At 46.7% G+C, this 12721-nt stretch overlaps 6 protein-coding genes across 6 annotated transcripts; all 6 read right to left on the reverse strand. All coding sequences in view use genetic code 12, as the record gives it.

Moving 5' to 3' along the window:
- Nucleotides 1-245: 245 nt before the first annotated feature.
- On the reverse strand, nucleotides 246-2321 carry DAL1 (allantoinase; the record flags this gene model as incomplete). The annotated part of the gene is made up of 1 exon (XM_002619682.2): nucleotides 246-2321. One exon carries the CDS (start codon nucleotides 2319-2321, stop codon nucleotides 246-248), a length of 2076 nt encoding a protein of 691 aa, XP_002619728.2.
- Nucleotides 2322-3411: 1090 nt separating this feature from the next.
- Nucleotides 3412-4566, reverse strand: ETR1 (Etr1p; the record flags this gene model as incomplete). The annotated part of the gene is made up of 1 exon (XM_002619683.2): nucleotides 3412-4566. The coding sequence occupies one exon, from the start codon at nucleotides 4564-4566 to the stop codon at nucleotides 3412-3414; it is 1155 nt and encodes a 384-aa protein (XP_002619729.2).
- Nucleotides 4567-4952: 386 nt separating this feature from the next.
- Nucleotides 4953-5594, reverse strand: FOB63_000836 (uncharacterized protein; the record flags this gene model as incomplete). The annotated part of the gene is made up of 1 exon (XM_002619684.2): nucleotides 4953-5594. The coding sequence occupies one exon, from the start codon at nucleotides 5592-5594 to the stop codon at nucleotides 4953-4955; it is 642 nt and encodes a 213-aa protein (XP_002619730.1).
- A 255-nt stretch (nucleotides 5595-5849) lies between these two features.
- Nucleotides 5850-7739, reverse strand: HGT19 (Hgt19p; the record flags this gene model as incomplete). Its single annotated transcript, XM_002619685.2, has 1 exon — nucleotides 5850-7739. The coding sequence occupies one exon, from the start codon at nucleotides 7737-7739 to the stop codon at nucleotides 5850-5852; it is 1890 nt and encodes a 629-aa protein (XP_002619731.1).
- Nucleotides 7740-9410: 1671 nt separating this feature from the next.
- On the reverse strand, nucleotides 9411-10772 carry GLO3 (ADP-ribosylation factor GTPase-activating protein; the record flags this gene model as incomplete). The annotated part of the gene is made up of 1 exon (XM_002619686.2): nucleotides 9411-10772. One exon carries the CDS (start codon nucleotides 10770-10772, stop codon nucleotides 9411-9413), a length of 1362 nt encoding a protein of 453 aa, XP_002619732.2.
- A 413-nt stretch (nucleotides 10773-11185) lies between these two features.
- On the reverse strand, nucleotides 11186-12439 carry TIM44 (protein translocase subunit; the record flags this gene model as incomplete). Its single annotated transcript, XM_002619687.2, has 1 exon — nucleotides 11186-12439. The coding sequence occupies one exon, from the start codon at nucleotides 12437-12439 to the stop codon at nucleotides 11186-11188; it is 1254 nt and encodes a 417-aa protein (XP_002619733.1).
- Between the last annotated feature and the right edge of the window lie 282 nt (nucleotides 12440-12721).

Below are 12721 nucleotides of genomic sequence, written 5' to 3' on the forward strand. Positions count from 1 at the left end.
GCCTGTTTCAATGTATCATCCAGACCAACGATAACTAAAGTTTGGAAGTGGAGTAATGTGAAGATATACAGTAGAACGAGTCGTGATGATTATTCTTACGTTTTCCGTACTTTTCACGTTCATTGTTTCTTTTCTCACCCTTAGCTGTTCTCTCTATTCATTCATTCCTTTGCTTACTTATTATACTGCCACCGTTTCGTGTTTTCTTTTTACCTTCAGATGCTTCATCTTCCTTTCCCGCGGACTCATGTTGTGCGGGGCTCCAAGATCAACCGGCCCAAGGCCTGGCGCGAATGCCCCGCCTTCAAAGTGAAAACAGTGCGGCCGCGAACCCAAGTTTCCGTCACGCGCCCGCGCAAACGCATTCCATCGTAGGCGGTTAATTTGTTCTTGAAGAAAGTTTCCGCATTACTCACTTCGTACTCTGCTTCTGGGTCAAATACACATAAATCGGCGTCGTATCCCACGGCGATTTTCCCCTTGCGGTGAGACAAACCCACTTGTTTGGCGGTGTTCCACAGGCACCATTCGCTGATTTCGGCCACGGTAACAGGCGGATCCATTTTCTGGCCTTCAGTATGCAAGATGGGTAAGCCAAAGCCCACCGATGCAATGCCGCCCCACGCGGAGAAAAAGTCGCCCTTGTCCAAGCCCTTCAAGTCCGGCGTGCAAGGTGAATGGTCCGAAACCACAGTGGAAATAACGCCGTTACGCAATGCCCGCCACAAAAGTCTGCGGTTGGCATCTGTGCGGATGGGCGGACAGCATTTGAAGTGTGTCGAGCAGTTTGATATTTTCTCCGCCGAGAGCGAAAGATAATGGAAGCAAGTTTCCGCAGAAACAGGCAAGCCTCGAGCTTGGGCCGCGCGCACTAATGGCACCGCCTCATGGGTGGCCAAGTGGACAATATGGAGCGGCACACGCGGATTCTGCATCAGGCAAGAGATGATTTCGGCAATGGCTGTGGTTTCAAAGCTGTCGGGTCTGGAGGCAAGAAACGACGCGTACAAAGTGGCATCGACGGAGTCCAAAGTATGGTCGTCGGCACGGGCCAACAGCAATGGGTCGGTTGCGTTTTCAAGAAGTTTGTGCGAGTCAAAGTCGAGCGGCTTCGCGAGCGGCAGTGTCAACTGGTTACGCGCAAGCTGGTCGTGGTTTGGGTTGGCCAAGCGCGCAAGCCGACCAAACTGGGGCTCCGACGCCTGAAGATATGGCGACTTGGCCAACGCAAGAGCTTGTTCATGGGAAAGATCCTGTGGCTGGATCAGGCCCGCGTGGTTATGGGGCAAGCGGCAGAGCGCATGATCCGAGCTGGGCGCGCGGTGCGAATCAAGAAGCTCCACCACGGGCGCCGGTGCGCGCGAAATGAAGGACGCAGACATGCCTAGGTCTAAAGCGTCAAGCGACTCTGACGATTTTGTGCGTTCAAGACTTTCCACGTCGTCGGCCCCATTCGCCACGTTTGCTTTCGAAAGCTCTTTGCCAAGAACGCCATTGCTCTCGTGGCCATTAACGTAGGCGTCGTGGCTTTCATGGTCGCTGATGTCGGGCGTTTCATCATCGTCTTCGCCCACCTCAAACGCAGCGCGCACCAAACGGGGCGCGCCCGCACTTTGCTCCACGTAGACTGGCACTCGGTTATGGGGCTGCATCTCCGCATGGAACATCAAAACCGTACGCTCGCCTTCCACCACACGCATAGCCTGTTCGATGTACCGGGGAGTAATGGCGGGGAACTCGTCAACACCGCTATCAATCAAAAATCCTTTAAACCCACGAACGCCCATGCGGATCAAAGGGAGCAAGTCGTCCAAATTGTCTGGCACCAAGCCGCCCCAGAAGGCAACGTCAACCCAAGTTTGGTCGCGCGCGGCGGCGATTTTTTGGGCAAAGTGCGCGGCGGTGGTGGTGGGCGGCACTGCGTTCAACGGCATGTCCACCACTGTAGTGACTCCGCCCGCGGCAGCGGCTTGTGTGCCCGAGGCAAAACCTTCCCATTCGGTGCGGCCAGGCTCATTCAAATGTACGTGTGCGTCGACCAAACCGGGCATGATGACTTTGGGCGACACGTCACGGAGCTCGCCCACGTCAAACCGCGCGATAACTTCGTCCGCGTGCAGAAGAATGCCTGGGGCCACGTGGAGAATGGACCCAGACACGGGCGAGAAAATGATGGTCGCCGCGCGCAACCGCCCGCCGAGAAGAACGTGCGACAGGGCGAGCGCGCAGTGCACGCCGTGGTGCGAATAGGGCGAAAGCTGCCCGTCGATCGAAACGCTTCCGTCCATTACGCTACCGTCAACAGGAATGCTATTGGTCATGACGAATGTGCCAATCGGTTGAATTTGTGCAGTAGATTCTTTGGATCTGTGGGCTTGGATCAGAAGCAAGTCCTCGTGTTCTTTAAGCCAACAGTGGCTTAGACCTGGATTTGGAGATAGTGCAACCTTAAGGCTGGTGATAGGCCGATAAGTAATTTGGCGAGTTTCCTGACTCTAACTTGGTCAATACTTCCAATGTATGGGAGCGTACCCGAGCTTGAACGAGCTGTTTAGGATATGCAACGGAGATTCGTATCAACGAATAATTAGTCTTATCTGGAACTGAGATAAGAAACTATGCTAAGCGATCTGAAACGAAACACACACAAACACGCAAATAAACAGGAAATAACGCGGAGAAATGTGGAGACACTAAGTTTCACTTACTTGATTTTCCCAAGAATAGCACACCGGCCCGTTTATTGATTGGGTGTGCAGATGTGCCAGAATTAAGACGGCGATCGCCGGTGCGCGGAATTCTCCGGCCTGTTTCGGCCCCTGCAGACGAGTGGTGTTTTTATTTTCTAGAGGAGCCCTGTTAGTCTAGGCCACTGCCCTAGTCGTCTCCTTCCGTTTTGGATGCTTTGCGGCTCCTTCTCCTTTGGCATTTTCATTTTGTTCTTGATTCTGTCCAATAACCTTGTAGATAGATAAGAGAAGTTCCGCACGTCTATATGCACACAAGAGATATCGACGAATGTTGACTCAGTGCCAGGGCTTCTTTCTGACGCTTCCGTTTCTTTTTCTGTCTTGAATACTTCCTTGATTGATGGTCTCTTTTTCAAAAGATTTTTAGGTATTATCGACGGTTTGCTCATAATATCAATTTCCATTTTGTATAATTATGCGTTATTATTGTAAAATGTGCCTTTTATTGCAGAGGATAAATCTTGGGCTAGAAGCCCCATTATTTTGCTCTCATCCTTGCCCTTTAATCACTCCTTGACTTTTCCAAGACACCCTCTCCTACAACTCTCCGGTTCAACACGTTTTAATGTCAACTAATACAATGCGTAGTACTTTATCAAATGTATTCAGCTTCAATATTCACCTTTTTGTCCCAGCAACTATTGCTGAGTATTTAATGCAGTTAGAACGTTACAATCTGCTTTCCATCCTTGCTGTCTGCCACAGCACGTTTGAAAGTCTCTGCCAAATCACCTTCATACTTTTTCTCAATGGAAGGAGAATCAACAAGCTCGCCCGCCTCATACCATGCAATCACACGGTCCATGGTGTCGCGCTTTAACTCGGGGTTGCCCTTCAACAACTGGGTGACCCAGAATCCCGCACTAGTGATGTTTTTGAAAATGTGAAGCGAGGTGGGTAAAATCACTGGTTGGTACGACATTCCACCATAGGTCAACATGATACCATTGGGTGACAACTTGCGTGCCACAGCAGTGGAAGATTTTCCTCCCACACAGTTCATGGCAAGCCTGATTTCGCCACCTGTCTCTTTCAACCACAGCTTGACTTCGGCAGAAAACTCCCTCAGACTGTTCTGCTCCTCGGTGATCACCTTAGTTGCACCATACTTCTCACGAAGCTCTGTTGCAACTTCTTCCAAATTTGGCCGGTCACGAATCACAGAGAGCGAGTTGAAACCCAAAAGCTTGGCCATCTGCGAAGCGAATTTTCCCACTGCAGAATTGCCTCCATTTTGAATAAACCAATCCTTTCCTGGGCGCAACTTGACATAGTTTGTTAGCATCAAGTACGCAGTGAGCGGATTCACCGAGAGTGTTGCTCCTTGGGCAATCGTAAGCGGAGTCTTACCCCGCTCCTGCGACTGCGTTGGATTTGGCACCTTCATGATTTGTTCCTGGTCCCATAACGCATGGGTGCGCCATGTGCCCATGTTTACGCTCGTAGGCACGGCCCAATCACCTGGAGCAAACCCAGTGACGTCCTTTCCAACATGGAGAACTTCAAACAAGCCTTCATTACCCGCCACAGCCAGCGGGGCTGAGGTTCCGAGCGCAGTGGTCTTTTCGGGCTGGCTGGGATAGACACCTTGGATCTGATTAATATCCGAAGGGTTTACCGGAGCACCCAATGTCCGTACAACAACTTCCGTGGCAGCTAGGTTGTTTTCGTCAATGGTATAGGTTTGAGTAGACAAAACATCTTTAGGTTCACCGTGTTCAGTGAAAACAACAGCTTGGGCAGTGAGCATTCTGCGGGCTGCGAATGCTGAATTAGAAAGTAAAGTCTTTTTCGAAACGTTGGCGATTTGAAACATGGGAAGAAAAGATGGTTGGTGTATTTTCCTTGCTCCCCACAGTAAGCATTGTGCAGGGCTCTCCACACGGCCTTGCTTATTACTAAGCCTATCAGAGAATCGGTTTTAGCACACAGAATCTCGGATGCAGCGACCCGAACGTTTGAGGGGCTTTATCGAACAGTCGGCTATACCTAATAACTGATATGTTAACTTTGTTGCATTAGTCTGGAAATGGGGTATGTGTGTATGCAGGCCACGGTAAACGGGCGTGGGGTTTATGGAAATGAAGTTTGGAGTAATTATTTTGAAGGGTGCTAAGGTCTTCCGCACCAAAGCGTTACATTTTTGCTGTATTTCAATAGTATTGATGGTGGAGAGTAATATTTTCTATCCATTTTGAAAATCTAGTCCTTCTTTTGCGACTGTTCTTGTTCTCTCTGCTTCAATTTGAATCGAGTATTTTGCACGGTGCCCACCACAAAGTACACCAACGTAAAGAAAGAGACCCAAAGAGTTGGCGGAAGAAAGTTTTGTGCAACTGTAATCGCCACCACTGATGTTTGTGCAGAAGACTTGTAAATGGCCCAGAAACCTTTCTTAAGGCCTGACCGAACCACATGAGCCATACGAAGCAACTCTTGACGCAAGTTTCTCGACTCCGGCCGGTATCCATTGATCAAAGATAGCCATGAAACGTATGCAGCAGACAAAATGGGTGAAATCGTGCAAAGAGAAGCTAAAACTTGTAAGACCTTCATTGGAGCGGACAATTTACCTCTAAAGACACGGTTGAGTATCTTATAAAGTTGATGTGAGATTGGCGTGGCGATCATAGAACCGTAAACCACCATCAGCAAGATTTTGGGACTCAAAACATGGCGAACTTCCCGTTTTTCCCCACATATTTGTATAGTGGTTTTTCGAAAGTCTCTGGCAATAACGCTAGCTAAAATTTCGTTGAGAGCAGCAAATGTTCCAGCAGTAGCTGATTTAGTAAGAAGCGGATACTCAGAGAGATAGTAAAGGTATTTTTTGTTGAGGGACATGTCAGAATAACAGTTGGAGATAACTCAACAGATTCGCGATAAGACTGTTATCGGAAATTACCGACGGCGCAAAGTGAGAAAAAACGCGAGAGCATGAACAGTTCAAGTTGAACCCCGAACTGCAAACAATGTACAACTGAACAATGTGACAACTCCCAAAACAAGTGCATATGTGGCTAAAAATACCTATTCTTTTCTTTACAAGTATTTGAATATCTCAGTCATTAATTACATTATACAATAGTCGTAGCAGAATTAAATCTCCTCTTCGTGCACCACCTCTGTCTTTTCGTTCCAGTCTGGGTTGGTGACAGCCAATCTTTGATGCACGTACAAGGGAGGCAAAGGCTCAACCTTTTGTCTCATAACATACTTGCGGAAGTTAAGAACTAATTCCTTAGTTCTGTACAGCGCGTGCTTTCTAAGCGACACGCCAAACACCTCATCCAACTCTTCTAAAGTTAAACCCTTAGTCTCAGGCAAGAACCACAACACAAGGAAAAATCCAACAATATTCCAGGCAGCATACCATCCAAAAGCACCTTGAGGCTTGAAAGTGTTCTTAAGACGTGGCCATGTAAAGGCCAAAATAAAGTTGAAAAACCAACATGTTGCTGTGGCAAATCCCATACCGATGTCTCTAATGTACAAGGGGAAGGCTTCAGCGGAGTATGTGAAGGGAACAGGACCTTCACCTGAAGAATAAACAGCAGAAAACAAATAGATACCTGTGGTGATACAGGCTAATCTACCATCACGCTTATGCTTTGGAATCCAGAAACCAAAACCGGCCAAAAGCAAAAATATAGCCATCAATGGGAAAGTGGTCAACAATAACTTACGACGACCAAATGTATCGATGGTGTAGAAGGCGGGAATTGCAAACAAGAAGTTGATCATACCAAAACCCCAAGACGCCAACATGGCCTTGATCTCTGAAAGATTGGATTCCACAAAGATGGAAGATGAGTAGTATGCGATAACATTGATGCCACAAAATTGTTGCATAAACATGACCACCCAAGCACCAAGAGCACCATTTCTGTTTCTTCTAATGGTGAACATCTCATAAAGTCTCTTGTAGTAAGGAATACCTTCGTAACTGCCTTCTTCATTCAACAAAACAAATTGATAGAAGCAATCACGAGCTGCTTGCAACCTGGTATGTCTCAACTGGCAAAGAGACTCAAACGCATCGCCATGTCTGTTTTTACCCATGAGCCAACGAGGGGACTCGGGGACAAAAGGAATTTGAAACAAGACAATAATTGCTGGAATACAAGCAGATCCCAACATCAATCTCCAGTTCAAACCCCCAGAAATTCCATGGTCACCAACATAGTAAAATGCCAACGAGGACACATAACCAAACATGATGCCAACAGCAGTAAAAAATTGCCAAAGCATGACCAATGAACCTCTAATTGTAGCAGGAGTGGTTTCGGCAGCGTATGCGGGGACAGTGGCAGATTTCACACCGACACCAACACCCAAAAAGAAACGAGAAAGGAATAAGTGGTACCATTTTAAATTCACAAGACCTTGCCAGATGCAAGTGACTGCGGAGATTAAACAAGTCCAGAAAATTGTCCATTTACGTCCCATCTTTCTGTTCCAAAAATCTGACGTCCAGCAAAAAATGGATGCACATAGGTACGGAGCTCCATTGATCAAACCTTCAATCAAATCGGAGTTCTTCATAGTTGTAACACCCATCACTTTTGGATAAAACAAAGTAGCACCGTTGACAACTGACTCGTCCATGCCTTGCACGGCAGCGGCCATCGAACCCAAAGCAATGACAGCCACCAACTTCTTAGGAATGTGCCACTTTTTTGTCAACTCTGTGTTGAGAGAAATCTTGTCCTCCTCTGACAAAAACTGCATTGAGTTGAAGTCAAGAGGAGCTCTAGCCAAAGCGGCAGCTTTGCCGAAAAGATCAGCATCCAAGCCATGCTTGAGGGCATAGTTCCTTCCCATTTGCATGGTTTGTTTCTCGGAGTATTGGGACAAGATGTTTCCCCGCTCACCTTCACGTTCAGTTTGGGCCAACACCAAAGGATCGTCGTGGTAATCTTTCTTGACCGACCCCCCAGAAGAGGAGTCTGTAGGGTGAAGAGACTCGGTCAAATTCTTTTCAGACATTGCGAATCTGTTGAGATAGAGAATGAGAAAAAAAGAAGAGAAAAAACAGCGCTCAAGGCAGGAAGTGGGAGGTATTTATATTTATCTTTCCTAATATTTGCACCCAAGTGCGGCAGAGACGGTGTGCATGAGGCTTGTCTGCAGGATGTGGAGGTGACTAGTGATGTCATGAGAAGAAGGATGAAGGAGCCACGCAGCCTAGCGTCTGGTTCCCCGTTTGGCAGAACTAAAAAAAGTCCCGAAATGTTCTGGGTGGGAATGGTTCGGTGACTGGCGGTAACCCCAGATCTCGGAACTGGGACATTGTGTTTGGGGACAGAATTACAAACCAGACATGCGCGTCCTGCATGCGCGAAATGCGGGATGTGGAGTATTGAGACAAACCCGGGGAAAAGGTAGGAATTCTCCCGAAATTCATACCGGCATACCCCAGGGCCAGCCACCTAGATAGGAAGGTGAAGAACGAAAAAAAAAGGTACGGTAAACCCTGTCACTGGTATAGGGGAAAGGAGTAACCAAGCTATCGATTCCGAGTCTTCTTTTGGCGAATTTTAATCTGGTGGTGGCATCACGTCAGGTTCGCCGCGAAACAGCAATGTTTCCGTTTGAGGTTTCTTTCAGGGTGCAGAGTCAAGTTTTAGTGGCCTTGCAATCAGCCACCGTGTCCTGCATACGTGCCCTTTGGTATCTACGGCTTTTTTGGTCATCGTTCCGTGTGTCATGTCATGCTTTCTTTTTACGGATTATCATTCGTCCACCGGATTTAACCAGTGCATTCTTGCCTGAAGCGAGCGCTCGCCTCCAGCAATCGAAAAATCATCGCTTCGGTTTCCTGTGTCACCGAGTTTCCGCTCTGTCAAAGTGGTGTGTCAAGATGGGGCAGCAATCTAAGCAGGCGGCGCGGGTTTTTTGCCTTCATAGGCATATAACACACGCTTAATGGAAAAGGCACCATGGCGGGGTGCATTGGCCCCAAGAAAATTTGTGCGGGCCCAAACAGGAAACACACCTTCCGTCAAGTAGTCAAGTCTAAATCCGATCTGTAGAGAACCGGTTACCGGTGCAGGCATGACATTACTTGGTCTTGCTCCGTTTGTTAGACAACTGCACTATGGTGGTGGGGAAAATGTGCCAAGCCTAATCATGGTTCGAGTGTGTTTTGTTGTATCGTGACATTGGTGAAAATGTTCTGCGCGTCTTTGCGCAGTGGCCCAGAAATGCGCAAGTGTCAAGCTTGCTCTCCATATGTTCTGCTGGTATGCAATCGAATGATGTGACTGTATGGATGGTATTTACCAGCATTACGAAAATGATTGATTTTTTTCTTGACCTTACGTAATCTCCGCAGACATTGAGTAGTAGATAAAAGGTATTAGTATGGACGAGCACCTGATTGAGTAATCCATAAAACATTATACGAGGTTCTACTAGGGCATTACAAGTGAGTGGTGGGCCTAGACCTTTGGATAGTCTATGAGAAGAGTTAATTGCTTCCATCTTTGAACTTTCGGGTCATGATTAGAGAGTACCCCCAATTTGAATTACCAGCTTTCGTATCAACCTGATTTATTGTACACAACTCGTAATTCCCTTGTACACTCATGCTCGCGTCTACAACACATACACCAGACGTTATTACTCCGACATGCTTTCCAATGTTGTAATTATATGTTAGCGCAAAAAGTCACGCAAAAAGCCTCCAAGCTTGTTGGCTCCGTCTTCCAACGCATCCTTTAAAACGTCTAAATCCTGGTTGGCGTTTCCTGAAAATCTAGAGGCAAAGTCCTTGGCGGCAGATTCCAAGTTTCCCAATCCAAGACCCTGTTGTCCTCTCGCAGGTCCAGCCATCTGAGCCTGTTCATCTTCACCAAAGTAAGAGCTTGATGAAATGGCTTGGGCACCGTTGAATTCTTTGAGTTTTTGACGAGCCTCCGCTTTTGCTGATTCATCAAAACGTGGTCCACGTCCAAAATACTCATCGGAAGAAATACCTTTCTGCACACCAAACTTGTTGGCAACTTCTCCAGTGTACTTGACTTCCTTGTATTTTTTGGTGTTTTCATTCGTAGTGACATTGGCACCCTGGGTCATGCCGAATCCCAATTTTTGGATTTGCACTGTAGTTTCTTGGATTGGAGTGGCCACAGGCGCACTTTCTTCCTTCGAAGCAGATGACGATCCCAAAGACAAGCTGTTGTTCTTCTTAGCTACCACGGGCACTGCAGGAGTAACTTCGGTTGCAGGATTGTAACCCAATTTCTTTGCTTCCTCCGCCTCTAGTTTAGCTTTTCTCTCAATCTCGTCAAAATCAATATCTTCCTCCTCCTTCTTGATTTTTCTAGCACGTGCTGTCTTTGGTCCACCACCTTTGCCCGACAAGATGGATTTTTTGGCAGTAGTGGTATTGTTTTTCGTACTGCTTCTAGCAGTCGAAATCCGCGGAGCGGCAGACCGCTTGGGAATGATTTCCTCGGCGGGAGTAGGAGTGCCCGATCTGGATCCTAAAGGAGATGGACTAGACGCTATTGGCTTTGTCCAGTTGGAGAAAAAATCATCTGTAGACGCGCTGTTCGAAGATCCATCAACCAACAGCAACGAGTCCAGGCTATCATCTAAGGTCACGATATCGGGATGTTTCAATGCATCCTGCTGCGCTGTCTTCTTCAATTTCTCCTTGTACTTCTTTGCCACAGGACTAGTGTATTTGGTGGTTGGATCACTTTTCCCATTTATGTACTGGGAGCCGCCGTTCTTAGCAAAGAAATCCTTGGCCACCTGGTTGCCGCCAAACTTGAAATGTCTCAACTGGATACGCTGCCATTGGTCTAAGTTCAGCGACTTGACAAAGGAAATGTGGACACCCAAGTTACGATGCACTGCAGAACATTCTAAACAAAGCAAAATTCCAAACGGAATCGACGTCCAGGTTGGATTCTTGTTCGAACAGTCAAAACAAACTTGGTTAGCTGGATTTTGTCTTAACTTGGCAAAAATTTTGTCAACCTCTTCCTTTGTAGCAAACCCGTCGGACATTTTCGCAGAGGCCAGTAGCTGATAACAGGTTGATTTGGTATTTTTTTTTTTCGAAACACCGTGTCTGAGATGGTGCACAGGTGTCTTGAGATCCATTTGGTAAGTATACAATCGAATACTTCTACACCGATCGAAGCCTAAAAAGGCAAATAGTTTAGCCTAATGTTTATGAACATGTTTTTGTGACCATCTTTTATTTACCACATGTTCTCCTCTGCTTTTGTCGTGTGAGGTTATTTATTATTACCTTCGCATCTTTAAATAACCTCAACCAATCTTTGAGTAATACACATCCACACAAAATCTACGATAAACGGAAGTTACAACAAGCATAGTACCTAGTGTACATATAGTCCCGACTTCTATGTCCAGTCAACTATTTACTTATAGACATGCATCATATGTGACAGAAATTAGTGGAAAGGTCTCGAGCCTCCACGGGCAAATTCAATGACTTTCCAGCCCTCAGTAACGTCGTTGCCCATCTCTTCTGGGATACGGGTGAAGACCATAGCATATGTACTCATTTGGATGTGGTCTTCTGTACCAGCAGCAATCTCTCCGGTCTTTGCCTTTCTGAACAAATGGATTTCTTGAGCACGGCAACTAACAACGATGACAGGAACGTCATTGGGTTGCAAGCTCTTGCAAGTGACAATATCAACCCCTCTGATATCCAATATCTTTGAGTCAGAAAACAAACCTTGTTGAACAAACTGTTTGTTGTTAGCTTGCCAAACATTGAAAGGAGCTTCACTGAGCCATTGCTTCAATACCGCTTCGTCGTTTTTGATGTAAGCATCCAACAACTCTGGAACTATGTAGTTGGTCAAAGTTCTGGTGAAGTCAGTAACACGGAAAGTTGGGTCCATGAGTTTGAATTGCTTGATCACCTTGGCTTGTTCTGTCTCGGAGAAGAAACCAGTCACTTTTTCGACAATGGTTCTCACGAGCGAGATTAAGCCGTTTTCTGACTCGTCCCATTTCTCCTTCAATAAGACTATACCACGACCAATAGGTGACCGAAGCTTGAATTGTTCCCATTTCTCGCCCATCGTAGGTCCTGTTGGTTTGATGTCAGTGGCTATCAAAGCGCCCCCTGCTTCTTCATTCTCCTTCACCGGTTTCCAAACTTTCCCGCTCTTTAATCTTTCCTCTAGCTCCTTCTTTCTCAAGGCTTCTCGTTGTTCCTTGGTCAAAAACCCTCCGTATGCTGTGGATGAGCCATCATCAATAACGTTACTCACATCCTTGTACACCTGGGTTTTTCTGACAGGCTCAAAAGCCTTATCGGCAGCCTCGGCACTGGTCTTCACAGTATATCTCACACCTTTTCCGACCGGAGACTCCCACGCTTTCTGTGCTACATCACCAACGGCTTCAGCGGTTTTCTTGGCCATTTTGCCGGCAGCCGAGCTTCCCTTTTGGGCTCTGTCATACGCCTCCTTCGCCTTCTTAAAAGCCTCACTTTCGGCCACTCTTCCCGTCTCATCCTGCAAAGCCTTAATGTTGTCTTTGAGCTCGTTGGATTTCTTGACTTCTTCTTTGAAGGTTTGGAAAAAAACCTCCAAGGGCGACTTGGCTTTGTTGCTATAGCGGGCCGACACAGACAAAGATCTGGCTCCCGAGGCATAGCTAATCTGCCTCAAAACAGACTGGCGCAACATATTAGGTGGCGACTATGTACAAGTTATTGGATGAGAAGGTGGTAATATATCCGATTCGCCTCGCAGTTTTTTTTCATTTTTTGGGTCGTGCACTCTGGAGTAGCGAAATCTGGGGCACAGACAAATAGTCACCACAACATGAATAGATACCAAGGTGCATTCTGTTGATATTTTTTTCTGACACATAAAACGAATGAAATATGGTATTCTCTAGCATTCTCTTTTCTTCTCAACTTTCTTCGAGTTTGAATACTGCCCTCCCACACATCTTCTCTTTCTTTG

The sequence above is a fragment of the Clavispora lusitaniae genome (assembly GCF_014636115.1).
Source record: "Clavispora lusitaniae strain FDAARGOS_655 chromosome Unknown tig00000003_pilon, whole genome shotgun sequence".
Taxonomy (NCBI): Eukaryota; Fungi; Ascomycota; class Pichiomycetes; order Serinales; family Metschnikowiaceae; genus Clavispora; species Clavispora lusitaniae.